Source organism: Mugil cephalus, chromosome 15, assembly GCF_022458985.1.
Source record: "Mugil cephalus isolate CIBA_MC_2020 chromosome 15, CIBA_Mcephalus_1.1, whole genome shotgun sequence".
Taxonomy (NCBI): domain Eukaryota; kingdom Metazoa; phylum Chordata; class Actinopteri; order Mugiliformes; family Mugilidae; genus Mugil; species Mugil cephalus.
Window position 1 is genome coordinate 650,184 of NC_061784.1, and position 25,643 is coordinate 675,826.

The 25,643-nt window shown below is 39.3% G+C and overlaps 3 protein-coding genes across 3 annotated transcripts; 2 read left to right on the forward strand and 1 right to left on the reverse strand.

Annotated features, from left to right (window-relative positions):
• On the forward strand, nucleotides 1-8,490 carry LOC125021287 (complement factor B-like). The gene is made up of 18 exons (XM_047607280.1): nucleotides 1-151; nucleotides 361-564; nucleotides 645-830; nucleotides 1,193-1,369; nucleotides 2,398-2,484; nucleotides 2,736-2,875; nucleotides 3,671-3,815; nucleotides 3,945-4,073; nucleotides 4,150-4,260; nucleotides 4,379-4,516; nucleotides 4,989-5,101; nucleotides 5,230-5,365; nucleotides 5,559-5,697; nucleotides 5,840-5,916; nucleotides 7,450-7,550; nucleotides 7,747-7,882; nucleotides 7,970-8,019; nucleotides 8,126-8,490. Exons 1-18 carry the CDS (start codon nucleotides 85-87, stop codon nucleotides 8,300-8,302), a joined length of 2,313 nt encoding a protein of 770 aa, XP_047463236.1. The 5' UTR covers nucleotides 1-84; the 3' UTR covers nucleotides 8,303-8,490.
• Nucleotides 8,491-8,638: 148 nt separating this feature from the next.
• layna (layilin a) lies at nucleotides 8,639-16,124 on the forward strand. The gene is made up of 8 exons (XM_047607283.1): nucleotides 8,639-12,013; nucleotides 12,147-12,167; nucleotides 12,353-12,650; nucleotides 13,087-13,244; nucleotides 13,329-13,373; nucleotides 13,460-13,522; nucleotides 13,618-13,714; nucleotides 14,019-16,124. The coding sequence occupies exons 1-8, from the start codon at nucleotides 11,869-11,871 to the stop codon at nucleotides 14,728-14,730; spliced, it is 1,539 nt and encodes a 512-aa protein (XP_047463239.1). The 5' UTR covers nucleotides 8,639-11,868; the 3' UTR covers nucleotides 14,731-16,124.
• A 47-nt stretch (nucleotides 16,125-16,171) lies between these two features.
• alg9 (ALG9 alpha-1,2-mannosyltransferase) lies at nucleotides 16,172-25,069 on the reverse strand. The gene is made up of 15 exons (XM_047607281.1): nucleotides 24,582-25,069; nucleotides 22,773-22,908; nucleotides 22,487-22,621; nucleotides 21,973-22,043; nucleotides 21,771-21,859; nucleotides 21,379-21,514; nucleotides 21,206-21,293; nucleotides 20,954-21,059; nucleotides 20,259-20,381; nucleotides 19,843-19,997; nucleotides 19,599-19,728; nucleotides 19,368-19,515; nucleotides 19,134-19,263; nucleotides 17,004-17,134; nucleotides 16,172-16,778 (listed from the first exon to the last, which is right to left on the reverse strand). The coding sequence occupies exons 1-15, from the start codon at nucleotides 24,818-24,820 to the stop codon at nucleotides 16,655-16,657; spliced, it is 1,941 nt and encodes a 646-aa protein (XP_047463237.1). The 5' UTR covers nucleotides 24,821-25,069; the 3' UTR covers nucleotides 16,172-16,654.
• Between the last annotated feature and the right edge of the window lie 574 nt (nucleotides 25,070-25,643).

Below are 25,643 nucleotides of genomic sequence, written 5' to 3' on the forward strand. Positions count from 1 at the left end.
CTGTCACTGAGCATCACTCCCCATTTTGAAATAAAGGTGCTGTTCCTACAGTATTCTCTCATTTTTACATTGCTCTCCACTTAAATGTTCAACATGGGAATTTCTATCCACTGGAATTGGATTTCTGTGCTGTTATGTTTTCTCTGTATGGGTAAGGTACTTTTACATTAAATATAAAAATACAAGTCAAGCTGAGTTTTGTGTAACATAGAGATTATAAAAAAAAAAAAAATCTCTTGAGATGTATGTATCAAAAAGGGGATTTTGTGAATTTTACACATTAAAATGAGCGCAGGCGTGACTAGAGACTTCTAAAAAGCAAATAGGAATACTAAACTCTTGCCTGCCATTTCTCTACAGGTGACGTTCATTGTAATTGTCCAGAGGATAATATACAAATTGAAGGAGGTAATTTCACACTGACCAAGGGGCTGCAGAGAGACAGCATATTGGTGTATAGCTGTCGTGAAGGCTATTATCCATACCCCGCCTCGCATCGTGTGTGCCAGGCTAATGACAGGTGGAATCCACCACCCAAAAAATTTTTACCTCAGAGATGCAGACGTGAGTAAGAGTGTTTCTCACATTTCCTCAGGCCACTTGCTATGCATGATAGCGGGTGATATCTTGGTTTATTTTTTCAGTTGTCGAATGCCCTGACCCCAGCGTGCTGGAATACGGAAATGTCTTCCCTCCCCAGGAGAAGTACTTTGTGGACAACGAGACCACGTACGAATGCTACTCTGGGTACACACTGAGAGGGTCATCTAGACGTGTTTGCTTAAAAAATGGCAAGTGGAGCGGCTCCATTCCCATCTGCAGCCACGATTGTAAGTTTTGATTAAGTTTTAAGGTACTTTTTATCTATCTATCTAGACACACACGCACACACACACACACACACACACACACACACACACACACACACACACACACACACACACACACACACACATTATTGTATTAATGTTTCATAATAGTTGTATTGGTACTTATGTTAAGGATCCTTTTTCATCATTTGTACATTTAGGGTGCATTCTCTTTTGTATTATGACAAATCTTTTATGCAATATCTATTCCAATCCAATCCAACTTTAAGAAACAACTTTAAACAACTTCCTGTACAGAAGAGTAAATAAAAGACAATAAATAGGAGTAAATATCTATTGTTTTTCTGCCCTTCTTACTACAGCTGGTGCTGATTGTGCTGATCCTGGTATTCCAGCTGGAGGCTCAAGAGTAGGAAACATGTTTGGTATTGACGACAGGGTGCAATACTCATGCAACAACAACCTGTTTTTGGTGGGCTCCAAGGAAAGAGTGTGTCAAGAGAGTGGCCAGTGGACTGGTACAGAGCCATCATGCTACTGTAAGGCAGAAATCTATACATGCTGTTTCAGTACCTGGAAGTGCAAATACGTTCTTGTATTTATCTGATAATTCCACAGTTTTTTTTTTTCTTTGAAAGACAGTAAGTCAATAGATGTGACTTAGTGGTAAACAGGCTAGGTGACGCAACTTGGCTGCTTATATAAACCAGGGGACAAATGACATTTCATGCCAATAATGTGATCGTAGTTAAAAATTGGGGATGTAAATGTTCAAACTTGAGATTATCATCACATAAAGCAGAAAAACAAGGAAAACTACACGAGAAAATTCTATCCACACAGATGTACATTTTCATCAGTGTGTTATTGCAAACTGGATTTTCAGGCAAGCTTTTCTTTTTCTTTTTCTTTTCGTTTTTTTTGCGAGGTTAATGAGGCGTTAGTGTTGATCCCATCACAACTACTGTGAGACAGAAACCCCATCCTCAACACCCATTCTGATGTCCAAATATTTTAGTAATTTTAAAGTTATTATACTCCACCATGCACACCCTACACCAATCAGCCACAACATTATAACCCCTGAAGTGAATAACATGTACCACCCATAATGCCCTAATGTTATGCCTGATAAGTGTATATGTGCTGTGACTAGAAAGCCGTTTGACAGGGTTTGAACTCATCTGTCTGGCTTCTGGTTGCAACACATGAAAGATCTCCAGTGCAGACTGAATTAAAATATTTCCTGATATCATGAACCCCCTCTATATTTGAACAATGGAGGGAAGCTGATGGTGGATCACATATCAATTCTTACTGGTTGGTCAGGCAGATGCATGCAGACCAACCAGCAGGGGTCACTCCTCCACTGACAAATGATCCCTTATGCACCATTGTAGTCTAAACACTGCCTGAAATGCTGAGAGATGAAGTCCCTTCTCTTGTGTGATGAATGCTTTTGCTCACTGTTTCCTGTTTGCAGGGCTTTAACTTAAGCATCGCTGAAGAAAAAAAAAAAAAATCAATAATCACAAACCTTTGTTCTTGTGCCTTTTACTTCTTGCAGACAAACACACCTATGACACTCCACTGGAGGTATCAGCAGCATTTGGCAGTGCCATCAAAGGAAGCCTCACTACATTAGAGTCCACTGGTCAGTTACTATACCTAACTCAATGATTACGTTTTTTGTTTGGTAATACTACGTGCTAATTTCAGCAACACACTCCGATTTAGTTAACTCCATCAAAAGCTACTCCTGTGTACAATTACAAAAGACATTTATTTTGTGTGCACTAATTCCAACAACTGCCTAATTTATCCTTCTCTTTTCTCATTATCAAGAAAAGAAATGCTGTGACATATAATCTGTGTTATACAGTAACAGTATCTGTTGTTGTTCAGATGACACACAGGCGGGGAGAAAAATCAGGATTACAAAAAATGGTACACTTAACATCTATATTGCTGTGGATATTTCTGCGAGCATCGAAGAGAAATACTTCAATCAGTCAAAAAATGTTGTCATAAAACTTATGGAAAAGGTGAGTCACAATAAGCTTTTCTCTTGATTAAAAAAAGAAAAATGCTTCAGAAGGTTTTATTTAGAAAAGGTGACCCTGTCGTATAAAATGCTGAATCTGGTAACAGTCAGCAACATTTTGCTTTACTCAGTTCAGAGGCTTGAGGATGCACATGGGGTTAAACACAAACTGCTGTTGGTGGAAGCTGGCAATGCATTTCCTGAGTTGTTAAAATTTGCTAGAAATATAGAAGTTAGTGTGATTTGCTTGGACATTTCATCACTCAGTTGATCTTTTAAGGAAACCATTGACAAGTCTTTGGACAAGACTTTGGACTTTGGACGGCAGCTGTACTTCTTGGTCAAAAATATAAAGAACATAACTGAAAACGTGTTCAGAAATGTTTTTACCCCCTCACATACTCTCAATGTGGATCAATGGCAGCCTGAATAATGCTTGAAGTTTTTTACATTGTCTGGCACACTTTAATAAGCACGTTTGGCAGGCTGTACACATAACATGTACAAAGAGAATCTCATCCAATTTGGCTGCCAGCACAGCAGCCCATTAGAAGTAAATTTTATCATGAATTGCAGATCATAATGTTGACTGATGTTTCTTGGCCCAAGTCCGTTGGCTTGCTGTCAATGCACATTGTGGGATACTCTTTGTGCTGATAAACTGATCAATTACTCAACGAAATAACAGTCATAAGCACTTTGAAACGTGAGCAGGTGTTGCATTAACAAAATATTTCATGGCACCCCCACAAACGTACATGCATTTATAAAGATGTTTCACATTTTGTGTCCACAGATTGCCTCCTTTAGCGTGACTCCAAACTATGAAATCGTCTTTTTCTCCTCTGAACTATATGAGGTAGTCAACATTCTTGATTTTTTTGACAGCACAGTGAGTCTTAGCACCACCAAGAGTGAATTGGAAAAATTTAAGATAGGTGGTAAGTCAAGCACAAAGAGATGCTTTTATTGCACCATTTCACCCTAATATAAAGTTTCACAGTGTGTGTGTGTGTGTGTGTGTGTGTGTGTGTGTGTGTGTGTGTGTGTGTGTGTGTTTTGACTCAAAGACAGAAACACTGGAACAGATCTGAACAGGGTATTCATGACCTTCTTGGAGCGAATGGCTGTCATAAAGCGTCGAGTTGGAGAAAAGACATTTAAGGAACATCGTCATGTCATCATCCTTTTTTCAGATGGTAATTTGAGTTATTTTCAAATTAGGTGTTTTCAGAGGTGTTTATCATTTAAATACATTGCTTTCTTTCACTGTAGGTGCTTACAATATGGGCGGTTCCCCTGCACCCACTGTGGAACAAATAAAGAACATGGTATATATGAACCACACTACTGAGCAGCAGGCCGAATCCAGAGAAGACTATCTTGGTGCGTTTCCTTATTATATGTAACATGCGGTTGCATATAATGAAGCACAGTCTCGCTGGCAGCTTTAAAGCAGAATGTGATTTAGCTCACCCTAACATATCGTGTCACTCTGTTACAGACATTTACGTTTTTGCCATTGGCGATCTGATCTTTGATGATGACCTGCAGCCCCTCACTACACAAGAACAAGGCACACGCCATTACTTCAGAATGAAAGACTATGAAAATTTGGAAGACATGTTTGACGAAATAATTGGTAAGTCAGGGGTTTTTCTTCACTATGGAAACGGTCATCACCTCTGTTGTCTTCTGTAGACATCCAGACCCTTTTGAGTTCCCCAGCTCACCAGTGTGCTCTTTTTTTCTCAGAATGTACCAATTATTTGTCCAATCCCTTTGATCTATCTCTCTGACAGTTTATGTATTTTTTCTTCCCCTGTATGAGATGATAACTGGATGCATGGTTCTCTTGCTTCCTAAAGTATCTGAGACCAAACAGAACCATTAGCCTTGATCTAAACTAATTACTATTGGATCAGGAATGGACATATATTATAAAGTAACACAGTGAACCAGTAACTGTAATTGGTTCCTGACAGTGAATCCCAAACTGAATGTGAAGATTTTATTAAACATCAACCCTTTTTTACATATTGCGATAGAGCCATAACATAGATGCTGTCACATGAGCAACAGTGTTTTTAATTACAATGTCTTTTTTCTTGCAGATGAAGAAGATGTTAAGGGTCTATGTGGTCTTTACAGGGAACCTAATACAAAAGATGACAAGAAAACACAACGGAGGAAGAAGTACCCATGGTTTGCATTTGTTATTGTCCAGGTGAGTGTTGATTTGGCTTCTCTGCCAGATGTTGTGCTGAAAAAAATAAATAAAATAGGAATAAATTATATCCATTAAGTACACCTATTCAGCTATATTACATTTGTATTTTTCCTTTAAAATTTAAGAATGGAGAAAAGACAAAGAAATGTATTGGCTCTCTGGTGACACGAAGGTTTGTGTTGACTGCTGCTCATTGTTTCACATTCGGTGATTTGCCTCAACATGTCAAAGTTGAAATTGATGATGGACAGGGTACAAAAGGTAAGACCTTTTCTTATGTGAACATGATACTTGATGCAATATTTATTTACTGGCTTTAGTAAAGTATATTTTTACATAATATTTTTACATAATATAGTATTGCATTGGTTATCTATTTTGATGTTAGACTGTTTAGACTACACTGTTATGGTCTTGTCTTTATGACAATGAAAATACTCCAATTTTTTTACAGTAAAAAAAATAGACACTTTCAAACTACACCCAGACTACAATATTCGTGCTAAAAGCAATCTCGGCATTCAGGAGTTTTATGATTATGATGTTGCTCTCATCCAACTGTCTGCTGATGTGCAGATCTCCTCTGTCGTGAGGTAAGATTAACAAATCACAATATGCTCTTGTATTTGATGTGTCACTCTCAGTCCAGATTGATAATATATTATTATTATTTGTTTATATAAAACATTATCTTCTATGTTTTTTTTTTCTTTTTTTAATTAATGCTCTGTTTAGACCCATTTGCATACCTTGCACCCAGGAGACCAGTACTGCTCTAAAACTGGCTGACAAATCCACCTGCAAGCAGCAAGGTGTGGTACCTCTGCCAACATCACAACACCATCACACAGCTTAGTCCTCATGAAAACTAAAATCTTTCTTTCTTTCTTTCTTTCTTTCTTTCTTTCTTTCTTTCTTTCTTTCTTTCTTTTTTTAATACAAATACAGATGTTGTGTAAACGTGTTGTTTATCTGACTATGTTCACACTGCAAAGCTATATTGCTGAGAAGTTGAATTGCTGCTTAGGCACTTAATGTTGTCACCCTTCTAAAGCACGTAAAAATGTGGACGCCGTGACTGCTCGTCAAAAGCTCCCTCTGGTGGCTGACTGCAGTATAGGTCATAAACTCCACCTCCTTAGAAATAGAGCAGAGTGCAGTATTAACCACACGCAAACATCAGTAAGTCTAGAGGAAATGTGAGCGGCTCATCAATTATGTGAGTCCACTCTCTCGTACAGTACTGCGCAGACTCTGGCGCCAAACTCACACGATGGCACCGCGTGTATCCCTGGGATACTAGCACCAATAATTAAATATACATAGACGCCGCGTTGATTGCTGTCGCTCATCGGAGAGATGTGCCTCGGGGCGGCCATCTTGGTACTGTGCAGCTAGCTGTGGGTCTACGTACATGGGTAATTTGCTCTGTTTTGGAGCCAGCCTCAAGCGGCCACTCATTGAACTACTGTTTTTTCGCTCAGACACAAGACCCAGACTGGTTGACACTAGTGACCTTTGCTAGTGACATTCGGTCTCTATGGGGCTTTTATATCTATGGGCCTTTGTCAGATGACGCCACACTCGCAAAGCCGCAGTTGGGTAAACAACAGGGTGCATCGCTGTTGCTGAAAGGATGTGATAGTAATTCAAAGTTTTAAAAAGTTGATCTCGGCGTTAGCTAGCTGCAAGAGATGTGGAGGAAACAAGAAAAAATAGCTCATAAACCAGTGCCCAGTTATAGTTTAAATATATGACAGTTGAATAAAGTTTAAAACGTAATTCTTCGCACAGAAAAAAATGACTTCACACTCAGAACATGCAAAATAGTAAAAACGTGTGAAGTGAATTGTTTGGTTTTATATAGTGCAAATGATTGAATTTTTAATGCATTTAAACCTGCTTTAACATTTGACATAACAGGTGTTATATTCATCAAGCCAACAGTGGATATAGATCAAATGAAAGTAAGATTTAGAGAACAAACTAGGTAATTCTTTTTAAACGGAATGCAAAGATTGTAAAGCATTTATTACTATGTGAGTATGTGACCCTAAACATTAAGATGGCTTTAACTTTTTCTCCAACGATTAGTTGATGCATCACCAAACCTCATATCACACCAGTTAATTTTTAAGAATGTCAAAAACAACTTCAACTGCAACACTTCAGTGGCGCTCTGCAACAACGTAGCTGGCCTCCCTGACCATATTGTAGCTTTTGACACTTACAGTTTATTTTCAAAGGTTACAGAGAAGTTAGGGTTAGGTTACTCAATTGTTCGTCTGCCAATTCAGTGGCCCACATGTACAAGTTGCTGTATTTTTGTTTTTCTCAATCCACAGAACAACTTCTGTTAAAGAATTATCTAGAAAGACTCAGTTTCCTGACCAGAGAGGAAGAGACAGTGGCTGAAAAAGATGTCCATGCTAAGATTGGCGCTAATGTGAGTTGAATATTGTAGAAAGAAGTAAAAAAATTATTTAGACAATTATGCTTCTGGGCTAATGATATATTACCAAGCTGAGATGTGTTGCTCTTTGTCTCCGTGTGTGTGTGCATGCGCATGCTGTTCTTCATTTTTCACTCAAAACCTAAAAGAAATCTTGAGCTCTGGGTCTTCTTTCATTCCTCCATTGCAGAGAGACGAATGCATCAAACATGCACTGAAGGCACCGGAAATACCAAAGAACATCACATCACCTGAGGAGCTGGTGACTGAGAACTTCCTATGCACTGGTGGTCTGGAGCCTGTCAGAGATGATGTAGCATGTCGAGGTTACCTACATTTTATTTGATACAGCATTAGCAACAGTGACGCACATTACTAACACTGTGTAACACTTGTAACTTCTTGACATACAGGTGACTCTGGAGGTGCTGTGTTCAAGAATTATGAGCAACGCACAATACAGGTTAACAGCTATATGAGTATCATTTGGTGGAGAATACACACAATGATATATGAGTAATCTAACCTCATTGTTGACTGTGTGAAGTAAACTCTGATTTATTTTGCAGGTTGCATTGGTAAGCTGGGGAACCAGGGATCTTTGCCAAATCAAAAATTTTCCTGATCCAGTTAAAGAATCCAGAGATTTTCACATTAATCTTTTCAAAGTTGTCCCCTTTCTCAAGTCTATCCTGGGAAATGAGCAGCAGGATGACTATGCACCCCTTTCGTTTTTGGAAAATTAAACGCATCAGCATATATTAATTAGTTTTGACCTGTCACTCATAATGTGTAGCCATTATATCAGTACATCCATTCAAACACGTTTTATTCTGAATGTATTCAGCATGGCAATAAACCTGTTTGTAATGAATTAGCTTTATCCTATATTAAGATGTTTTTAAACAGATGCTAATTAAAATATTACATCCTGGATCTGTGTTAACATTCAGTAGTATCTACAGTGGATTTATATCACTTTTGCCTCTATTTGTAACAATCTGACAGTCAAAATGGTCTTCAAATTCAAATACATTCAAATGGTCTCGGTGGTTAGCGTTGATGCCTCCCAGCGAGAAGGCCTGGGTTCGAGTCCAGGTCGGGCCTCTCTGGGTGAAATTTGCATGTTCTCCCTGTGTCTGCATGGGCTTTCACCGGGTACTTGGTTTCCTCCAACCTCCAAAGACATGCTCGTTAGGCTGATTGGTGACTCTAAATTGACCCTAGGTGTGAATGTGAGTGCAAATGGTTGTTTGTCTCTGTGTTAGCCCTGTGATTGGCTGGTGACCTGTCCAGGGTGTACCCCACCTCTCGCCTGATGCCAGCTGGGATAGGCTCCAGCAACCCCCGCAACACTAGTGAGGATTAAGCGGAATTAAAGATGAGATGGTCTTTATCCAGAATAAACTGTCCATTGATAACATAACTAAAATCACACATAACCATAATAGATATGTTGCCTGTTTTTTCAGCTATTTTGGACCATTTGCTTTGGGACAGATTTGTGTACCACTTTCCAGGACAAACTAACAAACCAATAGCGATCATAGTTCTCTCGTGTCTGGCACTAGTGGGCAGATAACATTAAGTCCACCATGGGTCGTATTAGGAATTATCAGAAGTAGGAGCCCTCAGGCAATGAGGCTGAATATGGATAGAACACACCAGATCATTTTTAAAGACTATTTGTAGAAAGCAGTTCCACTGATAATGGTATTCTGAGTGTGCTTATTGTCCAAGGAACAAAGACACTGAAAGGAAAAAGTTGTTGAATTTTCTAAATCTGAATTTACTTTTTAAACTTCAGAAGCCTTTAGTACTTTAAGTGAGAAGAACGGTAAAATACTAATGTGAACATAATTTTATGTATTGGTCAGAGAACGTTTTAAACATTAAACTTACATTTCATTTATCCAGACACATACGTCATGCTGTCAGAGTGACGATACTGCAAATATAGTGCTATATTGCCATGTTTAAACACTTGACACAAAAAAAATGTCAATATTGTGTTATTGAGTCCTCCTGAGCCCCCCCTAAAATATTTCTTTCACTCAAGCCTCTCTCAAAAGTATATATAGAAAATAAGCAATAACTGAAAGAATTACTTCAGCCCTCAAAAGGCTTCACCAAAGCTCTTTTATGGGTGCTCAACTTTGCTGATAAAGCCAACCGACTCCCTTCAAGTCAGTGACTCAAGACCCAGTTCCAGCTCTCTGTGCAGCCATACGCAATGCGGATACTCTGCCTGGCAGCACACCAAACTCTGACCATTCCAATTAAATTTAGCCAAGAGTTAAGCTGTTTTTGTGTGTGTGCATAATGAATTTTTTTCTTCATCGGGCTTTAAGATGGAAATGACAGAATTTGTCCGTCATTATATTGCAAACAAACAAGTCAATTTCATTATGACTGAGTTTTTGCGGTCACAGCCACTTAATGGTTTTAGATCATGCTATTTTATTGCATGACTACCTAGCTGTGCCTCAGTGAAAATGCAAAGTAGGCCGTTCTCTTTATTTATGCATTTTGGCCAATACATTGGTGAATTTTTCTGTTCTGTATTTCTGTCATGGTGAACCATCTTGTGTGCGGGGCCATATCTGTGTGTGTGGCCAGTAATGTACTGGTGTCCCATGGGAACATTCATCTGGTTTTCTTTAAACTAATTGGCAGTGAGGGAGGAGATGTGTGGGATAAGAAAAGAAGGCAGAGACAGAATAAGACAGACTGTGTGAGAGGAGGGACAAATGGGAGAGGCTTAATTGAATGAAACCCTCTCCTGGTATCAGATGCTGTAAACATGGAGGAAATTTAAACCCAGGTCCATTCCTTATTGAATCCCTCCTGAGGACCTTCTAACCTCTCTGTTTTCTCTTTTATTGTTCACAATAATGCTGATGTCTCGTACTCCTCCTTCAATTTAAACAGAACTGAACCCTTAGACTGAAATCAATCTTCACCTAAACTGATTAGCAACATTTAGATAGAGCAGCATGCATGAGGATGATATTTTCAGGGCACCCACACTCCCTGGACACTCGCCTTGTATTCAGCACTAGCACACACAGCATAATCCTGATGAAGCATCCTGCTTTTTAAACTCTGTCTCTCTGTGAGCTTTAAATCAACCTTATGGGCCATTTCAGAAATTACTTCCATTAAGAACTGCATACATACACGTTTCCTCCATTTGCACACTAAAAAAGAGATCACATGCAACCATAGCTTCTGTTGATCCTGCTGTTTCAATTGTAAAATTCTAGAAATGGCAGAGAAAACGCATCTTATTATCAAACAGTAACGTCAAATATTAATCAGAATAACTTGACTCATATGAGCTTTTAACTCAAATATGTCAGTAAAGCATACCATTAGGTTTAATAAGGAATAACTGAGATCGGTTATGATGTACATTCACAAGCACAAGCTTAGCTTAGCTTAGATTAAAGATAGCATTTCATTGTCCAAGCCAATCAACACAAATTAACACATTATCTCATTTTCGAATGAAATATATAAAGTATTGATTAGTAAGTTTTAGAAGCCATTGCTGAATAATTTCTAATATTAGCTGTGCTTTTTCCATTCTCAAGACTATAGACAGGGCACTTTTATTTTATTTCTGTTGTTACCATTGTGCTGACATCTAAATTTCTGACCTTCTGACTTTTTCAGTCACATACAGGGTGACAAAAGAACATTCACTTTCCAAGTCAGTCAAAGGTGCATCTACTAAATATTAATTTGAGGGGAGTGAATACTTTTAGGATGATCTAATTTACATAATACATTATAATTCATTGACATTGGATTTTGTAGAAAGCTGTTTTCACTCTTACAGTAAATGGAGGGACAAATACTTTGCATAGGCATTTTAAGTAAAAAAAGGTGCAGAGCTTTGATAAATATTTTTTTAATCCCTGATTAACTTACAGGAGATCATTTTCACTTTTGCTATGGTAATACCTAATACCTGAAGCTTAAGTAATAAAGACAGGAGTGAAATCTGCCTCTTGTCAGCGTTTAAGATGAGAAGCACTTGCATGATTAGATGTCTTGCGATCGATGCATCCTCTTCTCCTAATCATTAAGACAGCTCTTAACAGATTACAGCCCCCTCCCAAACACACACAGCCTTTTCTCCTCCTCTCCCTGCTCCTTCTGTCTCACATACTCTCTCTTTTAGCAGATGAAGACTTGCCTCTCCGGCACTTCTTTTGCTTTCCCTTGGAATTTCCAGTTCACCTATTCAGGTTCAGGTGGAGTTTATTTGGATTCACCCGTACTTCTTCGATGACCTGAGTGATGAATGGAACGGCGAAATGAAAATGAAAATATAAGATATTGTGGTAGAAAAAAAAGAGTGCAGTTGACAAAGATGCGCCTGCTGAAAATCTTTTGTCACTTTCTGCTTTTATGTTTTGATCCATCTACAGCCACAAGCCTCATTACAGGTAAGTTAACGGAACGCACTCAAAAGACACAATAAACCACAAAGATGAAGACTATTGATTTAATTGTGGATCTATCTTTGGTTGCCTGAAAACCTGACTCCACCTGACTTTGCTGGACTTTTGGCTCTTGAAGCAGATGTATTTGAAGCCAGAGGTAAGCCATGCACTTTACCTAAAGTACGGTTTTAATAACAACTGTGCGTTTGCAGTAAAGCCATTTTTCATATCCATTGCTGGTGCACAGATTATTTAGCCATTACTTGTGATATTCAAGGAAATATGAAGAAAAAAAGCAAACACATCTGGCATCTGCATTGAGGTTAGTGTGTCTGTTTGCAGGCCAACGTGTGTGTAAGGCAGGGAATGGGAGGCCATGTTATAAACTGGCCTATTTCTCTGAGCTCCGCCGAAGGCTCAACTTCATGGAGGCAGAGCTGGCATGCAGACGAGATGGAGGCCAGCTGCTGAGTGTGGAGTCCACGTCTGAGCAGAAGATCATAGAGCAGCTCATCACGGAGCTTCGCCCCACTGATGGAGACTTCTGGATAGGTCTCCGCCGTAACCATGGAGATGAGGACAGCAACTCCGACTGCTCATCACAGTACTACTGGCTGGACGGCAGCAAGTCCACCTTTAGGTAAGTGCAGGGGTTTGCTGAGTGGAGTGAATTCATTTTCATCAAATGATCAGGGTGATTTTAGGTTTACTTGGGCATTGGTAACTGGGAGAGCATCAGAAGACACCTGGGCCCTGAAAAGATTAAGTTGGAGCAATTGGACCTTGCTGTGATTAATCAGATGACAACATTGCTGTGACATCACACGGTGATTGTGGTCAGCATCATACATGAAACAGTAAAAGATTATGTATGCTTCCGCATTTAAATGAATAATATATTATAAATATAAATGATATAAAACATGTGAGTTAAAACAGGTTTAGAGATTATGCTTGTATGTCTTTTTTTGGTGTCCCATATTACCAAATAATGTTAGGTAATGTTGGACACCAAGAATGTCTCAAAGGAACTACAGCGGCACTAGGGTGGTAACATTTGTGTGTGTTTGTTGTAGGAACTGGCACTGGGATGAGCCATCATGTGGCTATGAGGTTTGCGTGGTAATGTATCACCAGCCATCCGCTCCTCCTGGTTTGGGCGGACTCTACATGTTCCAGTGGAACGATGACAATTGCGAAACCAAGAACAACTTCATCTGCAAATACACTGCAGGTACTGCAGCACAGTAATTCATTATTCTTTTGCTTTGAGAATACTCAGAGAAACGTTGCTGACTGTGATTAACCTTCTCTTCAGAGAAACAACTAGAACCTTTACCTTCTCCAAACTCCACTCAAGCAGGTAAAATAACACAAGAATTAAAAGATTGCAAGAGCTGAACATAGCGTGAGAATGTTTGAACATCTTTTTTATGCTTTTCATTATAGATTTGCTCCCTTCACCAGTGATGCCTCTGAATCCAAGTGACCACAATTTGGACAGAAGAACAGGTGATGTAAAACATTTTCTGCAAAGAAAAAGAGTATACATTTTTTGCACCCATATCACAGTCACTAAATCTGCATCTCTGTTGTCTTTCTTTTAGCTATGAACTTGGTTTACATCATCATTCCCACTATTCCCCTCATACTGCTGCTGCTGACAGTGACAGGAGTCTGCTGCTTCAAAATTCTTGTTAGACGGTGAGGATCCATTATCAAAACAAATAACCAATACTACTACCAAAGACAAAGAAAACTGTTTATTAGTCATGTTTAGTATCCATATTTGTCTGTTTATTATTTGGGGTTAACCTGCTTGTGGTTTGTGTTTTTAAGCATTTAAAAACAGAAATAGATGCTTTCTTACTGAGGAATTTAGCTTATCAGGATTTTAATAAATTTGCAGTAGCAGAAGCAGTTCTTCTGCAATTTCAGTTGTATCTTGTCAATAGTATAGCCTGGATGTGTGTTCATGGCATTTTATGCTTCTCTCTGTGTAAAACAGAAGGAGAAAACCGCAGAAATCAGAAGTATGCCAGACAGACCCAGGACTCTGTCTTAGTCCAACTCCAACTGACGTTTACAACGTCATTCGCTCCCAGAAGGATGACGACTTGGTTTCAGCTCGCCCGCACACCAAAAACACCTCTTTTTTATGCTCCTCCCCTGACACACCGACGGGTGACTACGACAACCTTGGGGGTCGGGACACAGAGAGCGGCTTTGTGACTCTCGCAAGCACAGAGAGTTGCTTCCTCAACTTTGATCTCAACGACCTCAGCCTTGGTCGTCGTGGCACCCATGACCTCTACAACACCAGCTTGGGCAGCTCAGGAAAGATGGAGTTGAACGACAGCAGCCTCGGTCGCACTGGCCACAGAGAGTTTTACGACAGGAGTCTAGGTCGACGTACAACTAAGAGTGAGCATTATGGCAGCAGTGTATATAGCGACCATGGGCTTTATGACACCAATATCAGAGCAGGGAGTGACCTCTATGATACCAAACTGAGGCATGGAGGTCTCACAGGAAAGGCTGACCTGTATCAGACATACATCACCAATGGCAAAGAGGAGACTTTTCAAACTAGCCTCGGGACCTGCGGAAACAGAAAATCCTACCAGGCAAACTTGAATTGCTACAGAAATGGCCTGAATCTTGACAGTGGAAGGAGATACTTCAATGAGCAAGAATGGATGAACAGAGAAAACTACTGATCCTGTAAACAGCTCAAAAAAAATGTGTAATTTTTTACCTCACAATTCAGTCGGTGGCCTTTTAGTGGACATCTGTGGGGTTATTAGTTTGCAGTGTCTGTCTCCATTCTTGGACATTGTCCTTTATGGATAGACAGAATTACCTCAAAAGTTGAAAATAAGACAACACTGCTCCCCATATATTTATTTCTTAAAAAGTAAGTCACCTGTGTGGACAAATGCTTTGAAGTCTTAATTTCTTAATTAAGTCTTAATGTCATAAATTCTTCACACCATTTTTACAGTTCTACAAACAGTCCAGAGGAGCAACTTGAAAACAGATAAAATGGCTCAAGTGATGTCACTTGAGTTAGTAGGGCTTTACGACTGCCAAACCGAGTAAAGAAAATCATAGCTGGAGAGGTAGTAAGTTTAGAAGTAACATCTGTAGCCTACACGTCATCTCTGCTTGTGATTTGTGAATCAAAGTTATATTACCTGCTATGAGAATTGCACACACGAATATACTGCGGTCGAGTTGCATTATGAGTAATGGAGGCAACATGATTTGTCAAGAATGCATTGAATACAAAGGGATGATAATTCAAAACCTTTTGGCCCTTAAAACAAAGGCATTACAGAGGCTTAGTGCTAAAAATGTGACACACTCTTTAACACAAGTCCCCTCAATAATAATAATCACTCTTACTGTATGCTTCAGTCCGTTATCCATTGCTCTAACTTTATTTTAAATTATCACAAACAAATAAATACTTAGTGCATATGACCCTGTAAAAAGAGTCATGTGCATATTAAATACAGCATGGACACCATACACATGAAAACATTACCATAATTTAGATCATGTGACTGTTTGGGAGAGACTTCGTCTATAACGGTGTGTGTTGCAGCCTGTTTGCATGGCTTTGTTATGCTGCCCTTGCTTGGTAGGGTAATTATGGATGTCATTGACACTTGTGTTTGCTGTGCCTGAAGATGCCATTTTAATCAAACCCATGTTTATACAGTAGACAGGCTACTTCCTACAGACTAAAACACAATAGACCAATTCTGTTTGAGGGAGCAACGGCTGGATATTTTGTATGTACTGTAAGTGTGTTTTGACATTGCATCAAATTGTGTGATGTCTAGAACAGCGCTCTGGCATATAGTGATGAAATCAAAGAAACAAACAAAAAAGAAAAAAAAGTTTTTTTTTTAGTTGGTAAAGTGGTAAATTCAGCTTCAGTGCCTGTAGCCTGACCACAAAATATGGCATGACATTGAAGAGAATGATAAAATATATCATTACTATGATTTATTCCGAATGTATAATCCTTCAACATCTCTCCTGTAAGTGAGAGTGGTTTGTATGTTTGTTACTTAATGAAATAAAATAAGACTTGAACCTGTCAGCATGTGTTGGAGTGATTTTGCTGTTCCAATAAATCAATCACCAGTGTTCCAGTCAATCACTTTTCTATTAACATTCTGGACTGTCACTCATGTCCATCATTCACACAAAACAGAGCACACAATTAAGACACAGTTTAAGTGCAGACACTACAAGATTTCCTAGATTAATTCTTCTGAGAAATTCTTCCAATCAGGCCACATTTTCAAGTGTAATATAGAAAGAAAACAATTCTGTGTGTAATGGCCTGTCCAGGGCTTATGTAATGTCTTGTGGCTTTGGTTCCCCGAAGACATTTATTTTCCTACCAACATACAAAATTGGATAAAATCCATCTGCTGCGCAGCATTTTCTCTCGTCTCTTACCCTCACAGTCTCACCTTCATGCAGACATGACCAAAAGCAGCGTTTATGTCTTTAAAGGGTCCCACATCTTCAAAAGTTTCATGAGAAAAATATTTTAAAACTGACACACGTACACTGGTGGCTTTAGGGGAAGTTTCTCTTGTTAGGGGCAGTTATATTCAAAGGTCAGCCGTGGCTCCGCTTACGAGGCTGCTTTTGCCGCCGTGGTTTCAAGATGACGTAGCGTCTGTAGGTGGTGTGATGGTCTGATATAAACGGGATGTAGAACGCTCTGAAGAGTGGAGACGACCTGAAGGGATAAATGGTTTGTTAAAAATTACAAAATAAAAAATAAAATCTCTTTTCTGTTACTGTAGGAAAAAAGAGGTTAATAATTTCATATTCAGTTTCGTTAAGTATAAGTTGCTTTACAAATGAAAGTTCTACGGGACCTTTGCTTTTGACTAAAATTGATTTATGAGAGATTAACTTTGTTTTTCTCCATTTCTGTGTAAATGTGTAGTTGTATAAATACCTTGATGCTTGAAGGAAAGGCTTATAAGCAATGACGTTCCACTCCTCTTTGTTGGCTGAATAACGTGGCTCAAGCTCTGTTTCTTCATCTGTGTCTAGGTCCACAAGGTAGTGGCACCGTTTTAAATCCACCTGGAGTTGACATTTCATAATTTATTTCAGAGTACTCAACTAACCAGCTTGCTGGCAGTAACTGAATATTGACAGTAGCAGGAGATACTTGAACAAGAATGGATGAACAGAGAAAATTACTCATCCTCTAAACAACTCCTTTATTGTGTGTACTGCAGGGTATGCGTGGTTGTAAATGGGAATGAGAGAATTCCTAAAAATAGTGCGTGTTATATTTATTTACACAGACGAAGGAAATCCAGTGAAGACATTCAGTGAGGAAAATAAGCATCTGATACATTGCTGATTTTGCAAGTTTTCCCCACTTACAAAGATGAGAGGTCTTTAATTACAGACCATCATCTATACTCTTACTGAGGCAAGGAGGTTGCTGCCTAAAATCTCATGATACATGGCCCCATCCATCCTCACCTCAATATGGTGCAGTTGTCCTGTCCCCTTTGCAGAAAAGCACCCCCAAAGCATGATGTTTCCACCCCCATGTGTCACGGTTGGGATGGTGTTCTTGTGGAGTTTATACCAAAAAAGTCCATTTTGGTCTCATCTGACCACATGACCTTCTCTCTAGCCTCCTCTGGATTACCCAGAAGTTCATATACAAACTTGAGACAGGCCTGGACATGTGCTGGCTTGAGCAGGGGGAAGTTGCGTGCGCTGCAGGATTTTAATCCATGACAGCGCAGTGTGTTACCAATTGTAACCTTTGAGACTGTGGTCCCAGATCTTTTCAAGTCCTTGACTAGGTCGTGTTCTGGGCTGATCCTTCACATTTCTCATGACCAGTGATATTCCACAAGATGAGATCTTGCATGGAGCCCCAGTCCAAGGGCATTGACAGTCATCTTGAGTTTCTTCCATTTTCTAATAATTACGCCAACAGTTGTTGCCTTCTCATCAAGCTGCTTGCCTATTGTCCTATAGCCTAACCAAGGCTTGTGCAGGTCTACAGTTTTGTCCCTGGTGTCCTTAGACAGCTGTTTGTTCTTGCACATGGTAGAGAGGTTGAGGTCCGATTTATTGTGTGTGGACAGGCCTGTTTTATACAGGTAATGAGTTCAAACAGGTGTAATTAATACAGATAATGAATGCAGCGTAGGAGAGCTTCTTAAAGATGAACTGACAAGACTGCGAGAACCAGAATTCTTGCTGATTGGTAGGTTTAAAAATCATAGAATGTGATTTTCTGGATTTGTTTTAGATTGTGTCTCTCACAGCTGAAGTGTACCTATGATGAAAATTACAGATCAATACATTCTTTGTAAGTGGGAAAACTTGCAAAATCTGCAAGATTCAAGATCACTTCATTGATCCCCGTAGGGAAATTGTTTTGTCCAAGAGTCTCAAAATAACAGAACATATATGTGACCAGACATAGACATAAGAGTACGAGTCAAGGAAAAAAAATAGAATAAGATAAAAATCAAATAATCTTAAAAATAGCGTAAGAATGAGCGGAGAAAGTTACAAAAGAATATTCTGAAAATATCCAGTCCAATCTACAACCACAGACATGAGATATATGTACATTTTAAAGTGTCTCAGTCCAGATCCAAAGTGTCTCAGTGTTTGTTAAATAAAGTGTCTTGTATGCAGATGCACAACAAACAGTGCAATCACCCAAGCCATAAACCGTTAGCCTACTAACAGTTAGCGTTGTGTATTCTGATGGCTGTGGGGATGAATGACCTCCTGAAGCGTTCTGTTCTACAGCTCAGTGACAGGAGCCGTTGGCTGTGGCTGCTTTCCTGTCCAGGATGCTCTGAACTTTCAGTTTACAGTGTATCAAATACGTATTTTCCCCACTATAAGGTTCTAAATATTTTTTGTCTTGCTTTGCCTCACAATTCAGCCTTGTCTAGTGGTCTTTGTGTGGGGCAATTAGTTTGTGGTGTAGAAAAAATCCTTTGTTTATATAGAGTTAGTGTCAATTACATTTGTGTTAGATTTGGTCATGTGCTGTCTGTCTCCAAGTTCATCATGAGATGACTAAGTGACTTACATATCTGGATGGTTCCTCTAAGTTCTGGTCATTCATATTAGCTGGGATGATCTGTGTGGCCAGAGGACCAGAGGCATATGGCTGTGGCAGCTGCCCCTTAAAGTCAGATTGAATGAAGTGTAGTTGCCAGCTGGAGATTAGAAAAAGATAAAGTTGCAGTCAATCCTGAAAATGATACACTGCACTTTCTATATTTTGTTTGGACAGTAAAACCTAGTAATCCTGGATACTGACTTGTGTGGTAGAAGGAAGCTGCTTGGGAAGCGATACCACTCTTTGCCAACACACACACTAACAGGTCTGCTTTCAGGGACTGAGTGTAGACTTTGATCCTTGGTGATGCGATGAAATTCTGGATACAGGTCCAGAGGAGCATGGTAGCCTAGAGTTAGGGTTAGACAGAGCATATCATTTTATCCTCAGTTGTCGATAATGTTACCTGCTATTTAGGGGCATAGGTCACACCTCTGAACAGAGCAACAGATCGAGACAGTGACAACACTGTGAAGACCACAACTGCGCTAAGAGCCAACCAGTTTGATGAGACGGTGTAGTGCTCCAGACGGTATCGCTGGAACAGGAAGTGGTAGCATTTCTGTGGGATATCAAATTAATTTCATTTTACATGAGTAAAAGGGGCTCAAACTAATTGAACCAACTCACACAGACTAATGTGTTACTATTCAGGACAAATTGGCAAATATCAAACCTGTAGAGAGGAGAGGGCCACTGCACCACTGAGGCAGATTAGAGGGTAGATGGGAAACAGAAAACGTTCCTCTTTATGAGGTCTAGTGAAGAAAACCAACATCCACAGATACATGGGAGACAGAGTCAGCCAGTATGGACGACCCAGGTTCTGCACTGGAGAAAACACAAACGTGTACAAGCACATGAAATCACAAGAGAAGTTTCAGCAAAAATAAAATTTAAACACAAGATATGTTAGTATTTGTGGCTTGGTCCATTTCAGGTGTTTTGGAATATGACATTAAAGTTAATGTGAAATAGTGATTTGATTAATTATAAGAAGTCATTCTTACCTAGACCACTTTGTTACTTTTGTACAGCAAAAACAACATGCTTTTTTGGTGCAGCAAACACACATATACACACACTCCTCACCATTGAACCTGTGTAACAGTGTCTCCATGACAGTAGTAAGTGGCAGGGAAAAAAGCGCCAGAGCAAACACCAGGTTGAAATTCAGGATCCCATTTACAAAGTAGAAATGCCACGGCTCTGTGCCTGAAAAATAAAATGTTACAGCTCATGTGTAGAGTATTATAACCGGAGCAACAGCATTATGTCTGTGGACTGAAGGTAAACGCCCCATTGTCATTTTGCACACCATATCACCAACTCACTGCCATTTGTAGATAATGTTCAGTCATCATCCTACTCATCACCAGGTGCATATTTTTTTCATTTATTTTATGTATATATGTATTCCAAATTGTTAAATCTATGTTACTAATGTGTGTGTATATAAACACACACATATATATATGTGCGTATATATATATATAGATATATATATATATATATATATATATGTGTGTGTGTGTGTGTGCGTGTGTGCGTGCGTGTATATATACAGCATATACATATATGCATGTAACTTGGTACTACAAAATGCTGTTTTACTACATGAAGCTGTTTCATTCTGTTCTTACTTACAATGAAGAATGTAGTCTACACAAGAGAGAAGTGTACCAATAATATATTTCAATTATATAACAAACATTATTTGAGAGTATGTGCCCCCAATACTGTTTATATGAATAAAAAACAACTAAGAAAAACTAAAAGTAATTTACCATATAGGTCTGGTCCGTGTGGTGTAAAGACATTATAGAGTAGAATATTGAGTGGAGCTACAACCAGTTTGCCATAAAAGAAAGAATCCACTGCCACCAAGGGTACCTGGAAAATGCAAACAAGGTAAACAAAGGTGAAAGTGAACAGTCAGTGGAAGGGTTTAGCTTTAGAAACACATTCATTAAGAACTGCCTCTAAATCTACATAATAAATAATATCTCTGTTTTGTAATATTTTGTGGGACCTCTCACCAGAAACAGAAACAGAGCGATGCCTGACCAGATGATAAAACTTTTCCACTGCCTCTTTAACACCAGCAGGTCGAAGGCAATCGGAACCCTGCAGAGTAAAATACACCAAAGTCATACTTTTTGATGAGACTGTTAAAGTTGAGGACTGGCAGTGAACAAGCAATTAGTTATACCCGATCAAAGCAGAGAATGGCCATCCAACAATAGCACCGGCGGCCACGCCCAAAATGGCGAACGCTATTGAGTCCTGAAACCAACCCGTCATAGCAACTAGCGTAGTATACATACAGAAAGAGGAAGGTAGGAATGCTGAGGAGAAAGAACAAAGAAAAGAAAACATATGTCACATGTCACCATATGAATATGTCACATCAGCCAGGACATATAGTCTTTGGAATAAAGGGAACATGCGGAAAAGAAATGTATCATATATGCATCAAATGTATGTATGCAGCACTGCATCTCCATGACAAGTCTGCTCTTATTTTTGAGAGCATAATTAGGCAACAAAAACCTAGAGTAACCACAAAGGAAGAGATCACCTACGTGAGCTAATATGACCAACCTGCAGATGAGCAGAACATTCCTGTGCTCAAGACAAGGAATGCCAACATCAGACGGCCGACATGTAAACCGAACTTCTTACAAACTGCCCTGTGTCAAACGAAAACCAAACGGCAGACTCATATCACATACAAAAAAGCCCAAAAATGTGAAAGCAAGAACACTACATGGTCCATTGGTATTTATGAAGAGGATGAACTCACTTGTAGAAATACAGCTCACAGACACAGCAGGAAAATGCTAAGACACATCGTACAAAGTAGAAGACCAACACCTGCAACACAGTCATAACACAAGTCTGTAACAGCACATGTTCTGAATTATGATGTTACAGACACCTCTATGTGTGTTTGTTCAATTCAATTTAAACTGAATGGATTTAAGATAATACTTTATTGATCCCCATCGGGGAAATTCAATTGGGAAATTGGGTGGGTGAAAATTGAACTAATCTGAAAAATTTAACTAAAATTTAACTAATTTGCCAGATTCTTCCTGAAAATCCTTTCATAGAAAAGTCCACCTTCATTAATTTAATTTCAAAAGATTTTATGTACTTAAAAAAAGTTTTCTTGGGATAACAGAACAATGTTGTCCTCGCATAAGAGAGGAGGAAAACACAATCACGCAAAAAAGGTGCTGATTATACTTCTGACCAACTGAAGACATTTAAAATTTGAAAGAAAATATGCTATAATGAGACTATGGCATGTTTACCTTGTTTGTCTGTAGAACATGGGCATGCAAACAGGCAGGGAGTGCATGTAACCATAAGTAAGCATATGATCTAATGGCGTACAGTGGAGAATACTCCCATGTTTGCATTCCTGTGCCATACAGGAGGTAGTGCATCTATCAAAACAATTAAAGACAAGTTAAACAAAGACAAACAGTAACTTGTTGGAACATAAATGCAACATTATTGTTCTAGAATAACTGAGTTGGTTAGGAAAACCCTCAGAAAATCTCTTTTCAATTTCCAATAACAGAGAGTATTACTCACAGGCTCCCAGTAGTTGTAGGTCTCATCGCAGTCTGAGATGTTGCTGAGCAAAGCTGCACAGAAACGTGCAGAGAGCAGACACTTGAAAGCAGTAGAGCCTTCTGGAGCCCACACCTGCCCTCCACGACTTATTGATCTTTTAAAAAAATGCACAATTAGTACATGTCAACTGAAACAGTGAATCATGTCTACCTTAAGCATATTTAATTGGAAAACATTGGTCACCTATAAAGTAAAGAAGGGTCTGAACATTCCAATGCACTCGCTTTTAGTAAAACATCAATTAAGACTCAAACTACAGGGATCACTCGAGAGCTGAGTAATTATTATGCAATTCACTGAAGTCTGTCTCTCACAGAGAATGGACTGAACTATGCCAGAGTACTATCACTTAGTGTTTCAAATTACTATCAAAGCTAATTATACTGTGGCACAGTGGTCCACCACTAATGCTCCTGTTGCAGCTTTCATTATAAGTGTGTTTATCATCCACTACCAGTTCACAGCATTGTTTTTTATTTTATTTTTGTTTCACGTTTGTCTACTTCTTTTTTTGTAATCAGGTTCTCTAACTTTTGTTGTTGGTTGTTTTCTTTCTTTTTACCTGTTACGTATTTATTTGCCTGCCTCTGGGATGTATTATATGCTTCATGTTTGATATACACCAGTTTGGTACATTAGTGCAAACAAAAGCATTCTGATGCAACTATCCTGCACTAGCTTCATACTTGTTACAATATTCAGTTTATATTGAAACAGATCATTCTGGAGGATGTAGTTCATGCTGAATTAAACTCAAACAAACCCATTATTGTTTTTAGCATAGCCCACAGACTAAAGTGCAGCTGTCAAAATAATAGTAATATCACACAACTATAACATAATACAATTCAATAATACTACAAGCCACAACCTCCAATACATGTAAATACAGCTGATTCGACAGCTCTCTCAGTTATTTAATACTAATGCTGACTACCATAACCTTCTCGATTCCAAGATTTAAAGCAAGACTTTTAATTTTCACTAGTGTATGTAATGAACTTGCATGTGAGTGTACAGACTACTTGTTGTAACTATACTGCATCAAGCACACACATACCTAATTGGGAGTTACTAGAGTCCAGACTAACTAATTACATTTAAATCTTGAATATGCAAAATGTCACATCAGTACTTTATATAAATGTCAATGGTGTGGTCTTACATTAACCTTACATTATACTGTTTTTTCTTTATATTGTTTGTGTAACGTTTGATTACGATGACAACAGTCCTCTTCATGTCTAGCAGTGTCTCCTGTCTTCACACCCATCGTCAGATTAGTGGCTCAGCTGCAGTTCAGCATTGATCCTCAAATTTATGACACGTCACCTTACAGGCTGTCAAAAAGTCTTTGAGGGGGTTTCAACAACAACACCGAAATACAATTAGTTAAAATAAACCTTTAGGTCCGTGTCTCACAATGAGTGGACCCACTCCCGGCAGCTGAACCATTTTCATAGATTTGATTTGACAACAGCTGCGGGTGAATGAATGAAGCTGACCAGGTAATTTAGGTTGTTAAAACGTAAACAGTGCAACTAGGGCGGAAACACACACAGACAAAATGTGTAGTTCAAATCAGAGTAAAGACCTAGTTGTGTGTGTCGCGTTATGGACGTTACCAAATGTTGTTATCACGTCCTTATGGTGACAACTTACGCATGAAAGTAGCTAGTCAGGTAGTTAGCTTCTCCTGCTCCTGCTGCCAGTCTCACCGAGGATAAAGCTCAAAGCACCGGTGAGTCTAACATCTCTCATACTCACTCTTGTCGAGTCTCTGTGACTTTACTGTCGTCGCTGGCTTTCTCCTCTTTTGGAGGCCGAGTTTCGGCTGGGATGTTCACGTTGTTTGCATCTTGTCTGCTGCCTCGCCTGGTTCGCTGCCGAAGCGCCTTGGCCGCCATGTTTACCGACGCTGTCCCCGAGCACTCCCGAGTCGCGTTTTGTTCATCTTCGGCTATTTCCGTTTCTGCAAGCGACACCGACCATTCGACTACATTCATTGTCTGTCTTTCTTTTCTTGAGTTTTAAGGCAGTTTACTGCCCATTTTGGGAGCATTGCTGTCTCCTACTGAGCCGGATTTTAGGAGGAGAGATAGGCAGTTACAGTCTATAGTTTTCAAAAAATAAATAAATAAAAAATTTAGAACCTTCCCATTAATCCCGTAGTCTGTAAAAACTCAAAGAAATGCTTAATTACTTCCCTCACCTCTTCTCTACGTAGATTTTCTAAATGACCTTTTCCCTCTCCATTACTGTCTTCAGTGCTCTCCTCCCCATATCTTCCACACCCCATTATCACATGTTGCATCAATTCAGTTACCCCACACTGTTCACATTTCCATCCAAGTCTCCTACCCTCTCCAAGCAGGTGTGGCCGTGGTCTCTCCCCGGTCACCTCACTGGCCACCCCACGGGCCACCCCACGGCTGCGGGATAATTTGACAAAATGCGGTGCAGAACATTAGTTACTGCCATTTCCGCACGGACACGTTTTTTCTTGTTTTAGACCTCTGCAGATCAAGGCTCGATGATTTTCCCGAGTACAGCCTTTGAAGAAGTTTCACTGCCATATAACAAAATTTACTTGACTTTTCTTCATTGTGTTCACTGAGTACCAGAGTACATCCCATTGCTTGCTAATGTACAGTATGTCTATTACTGTTATAAGGTCACACTAAAACAATAAATAAAAACAACTACTGTATCAGTTTTAATAATGAAAACAGTTGTCTAACACATTTCAGGTATCTACTTGTTGCCTCCCCGATGTGGGTGGACTACGCCACTGGTTATATTTGCCTTTGATGTAGACCGCTCTGCTCT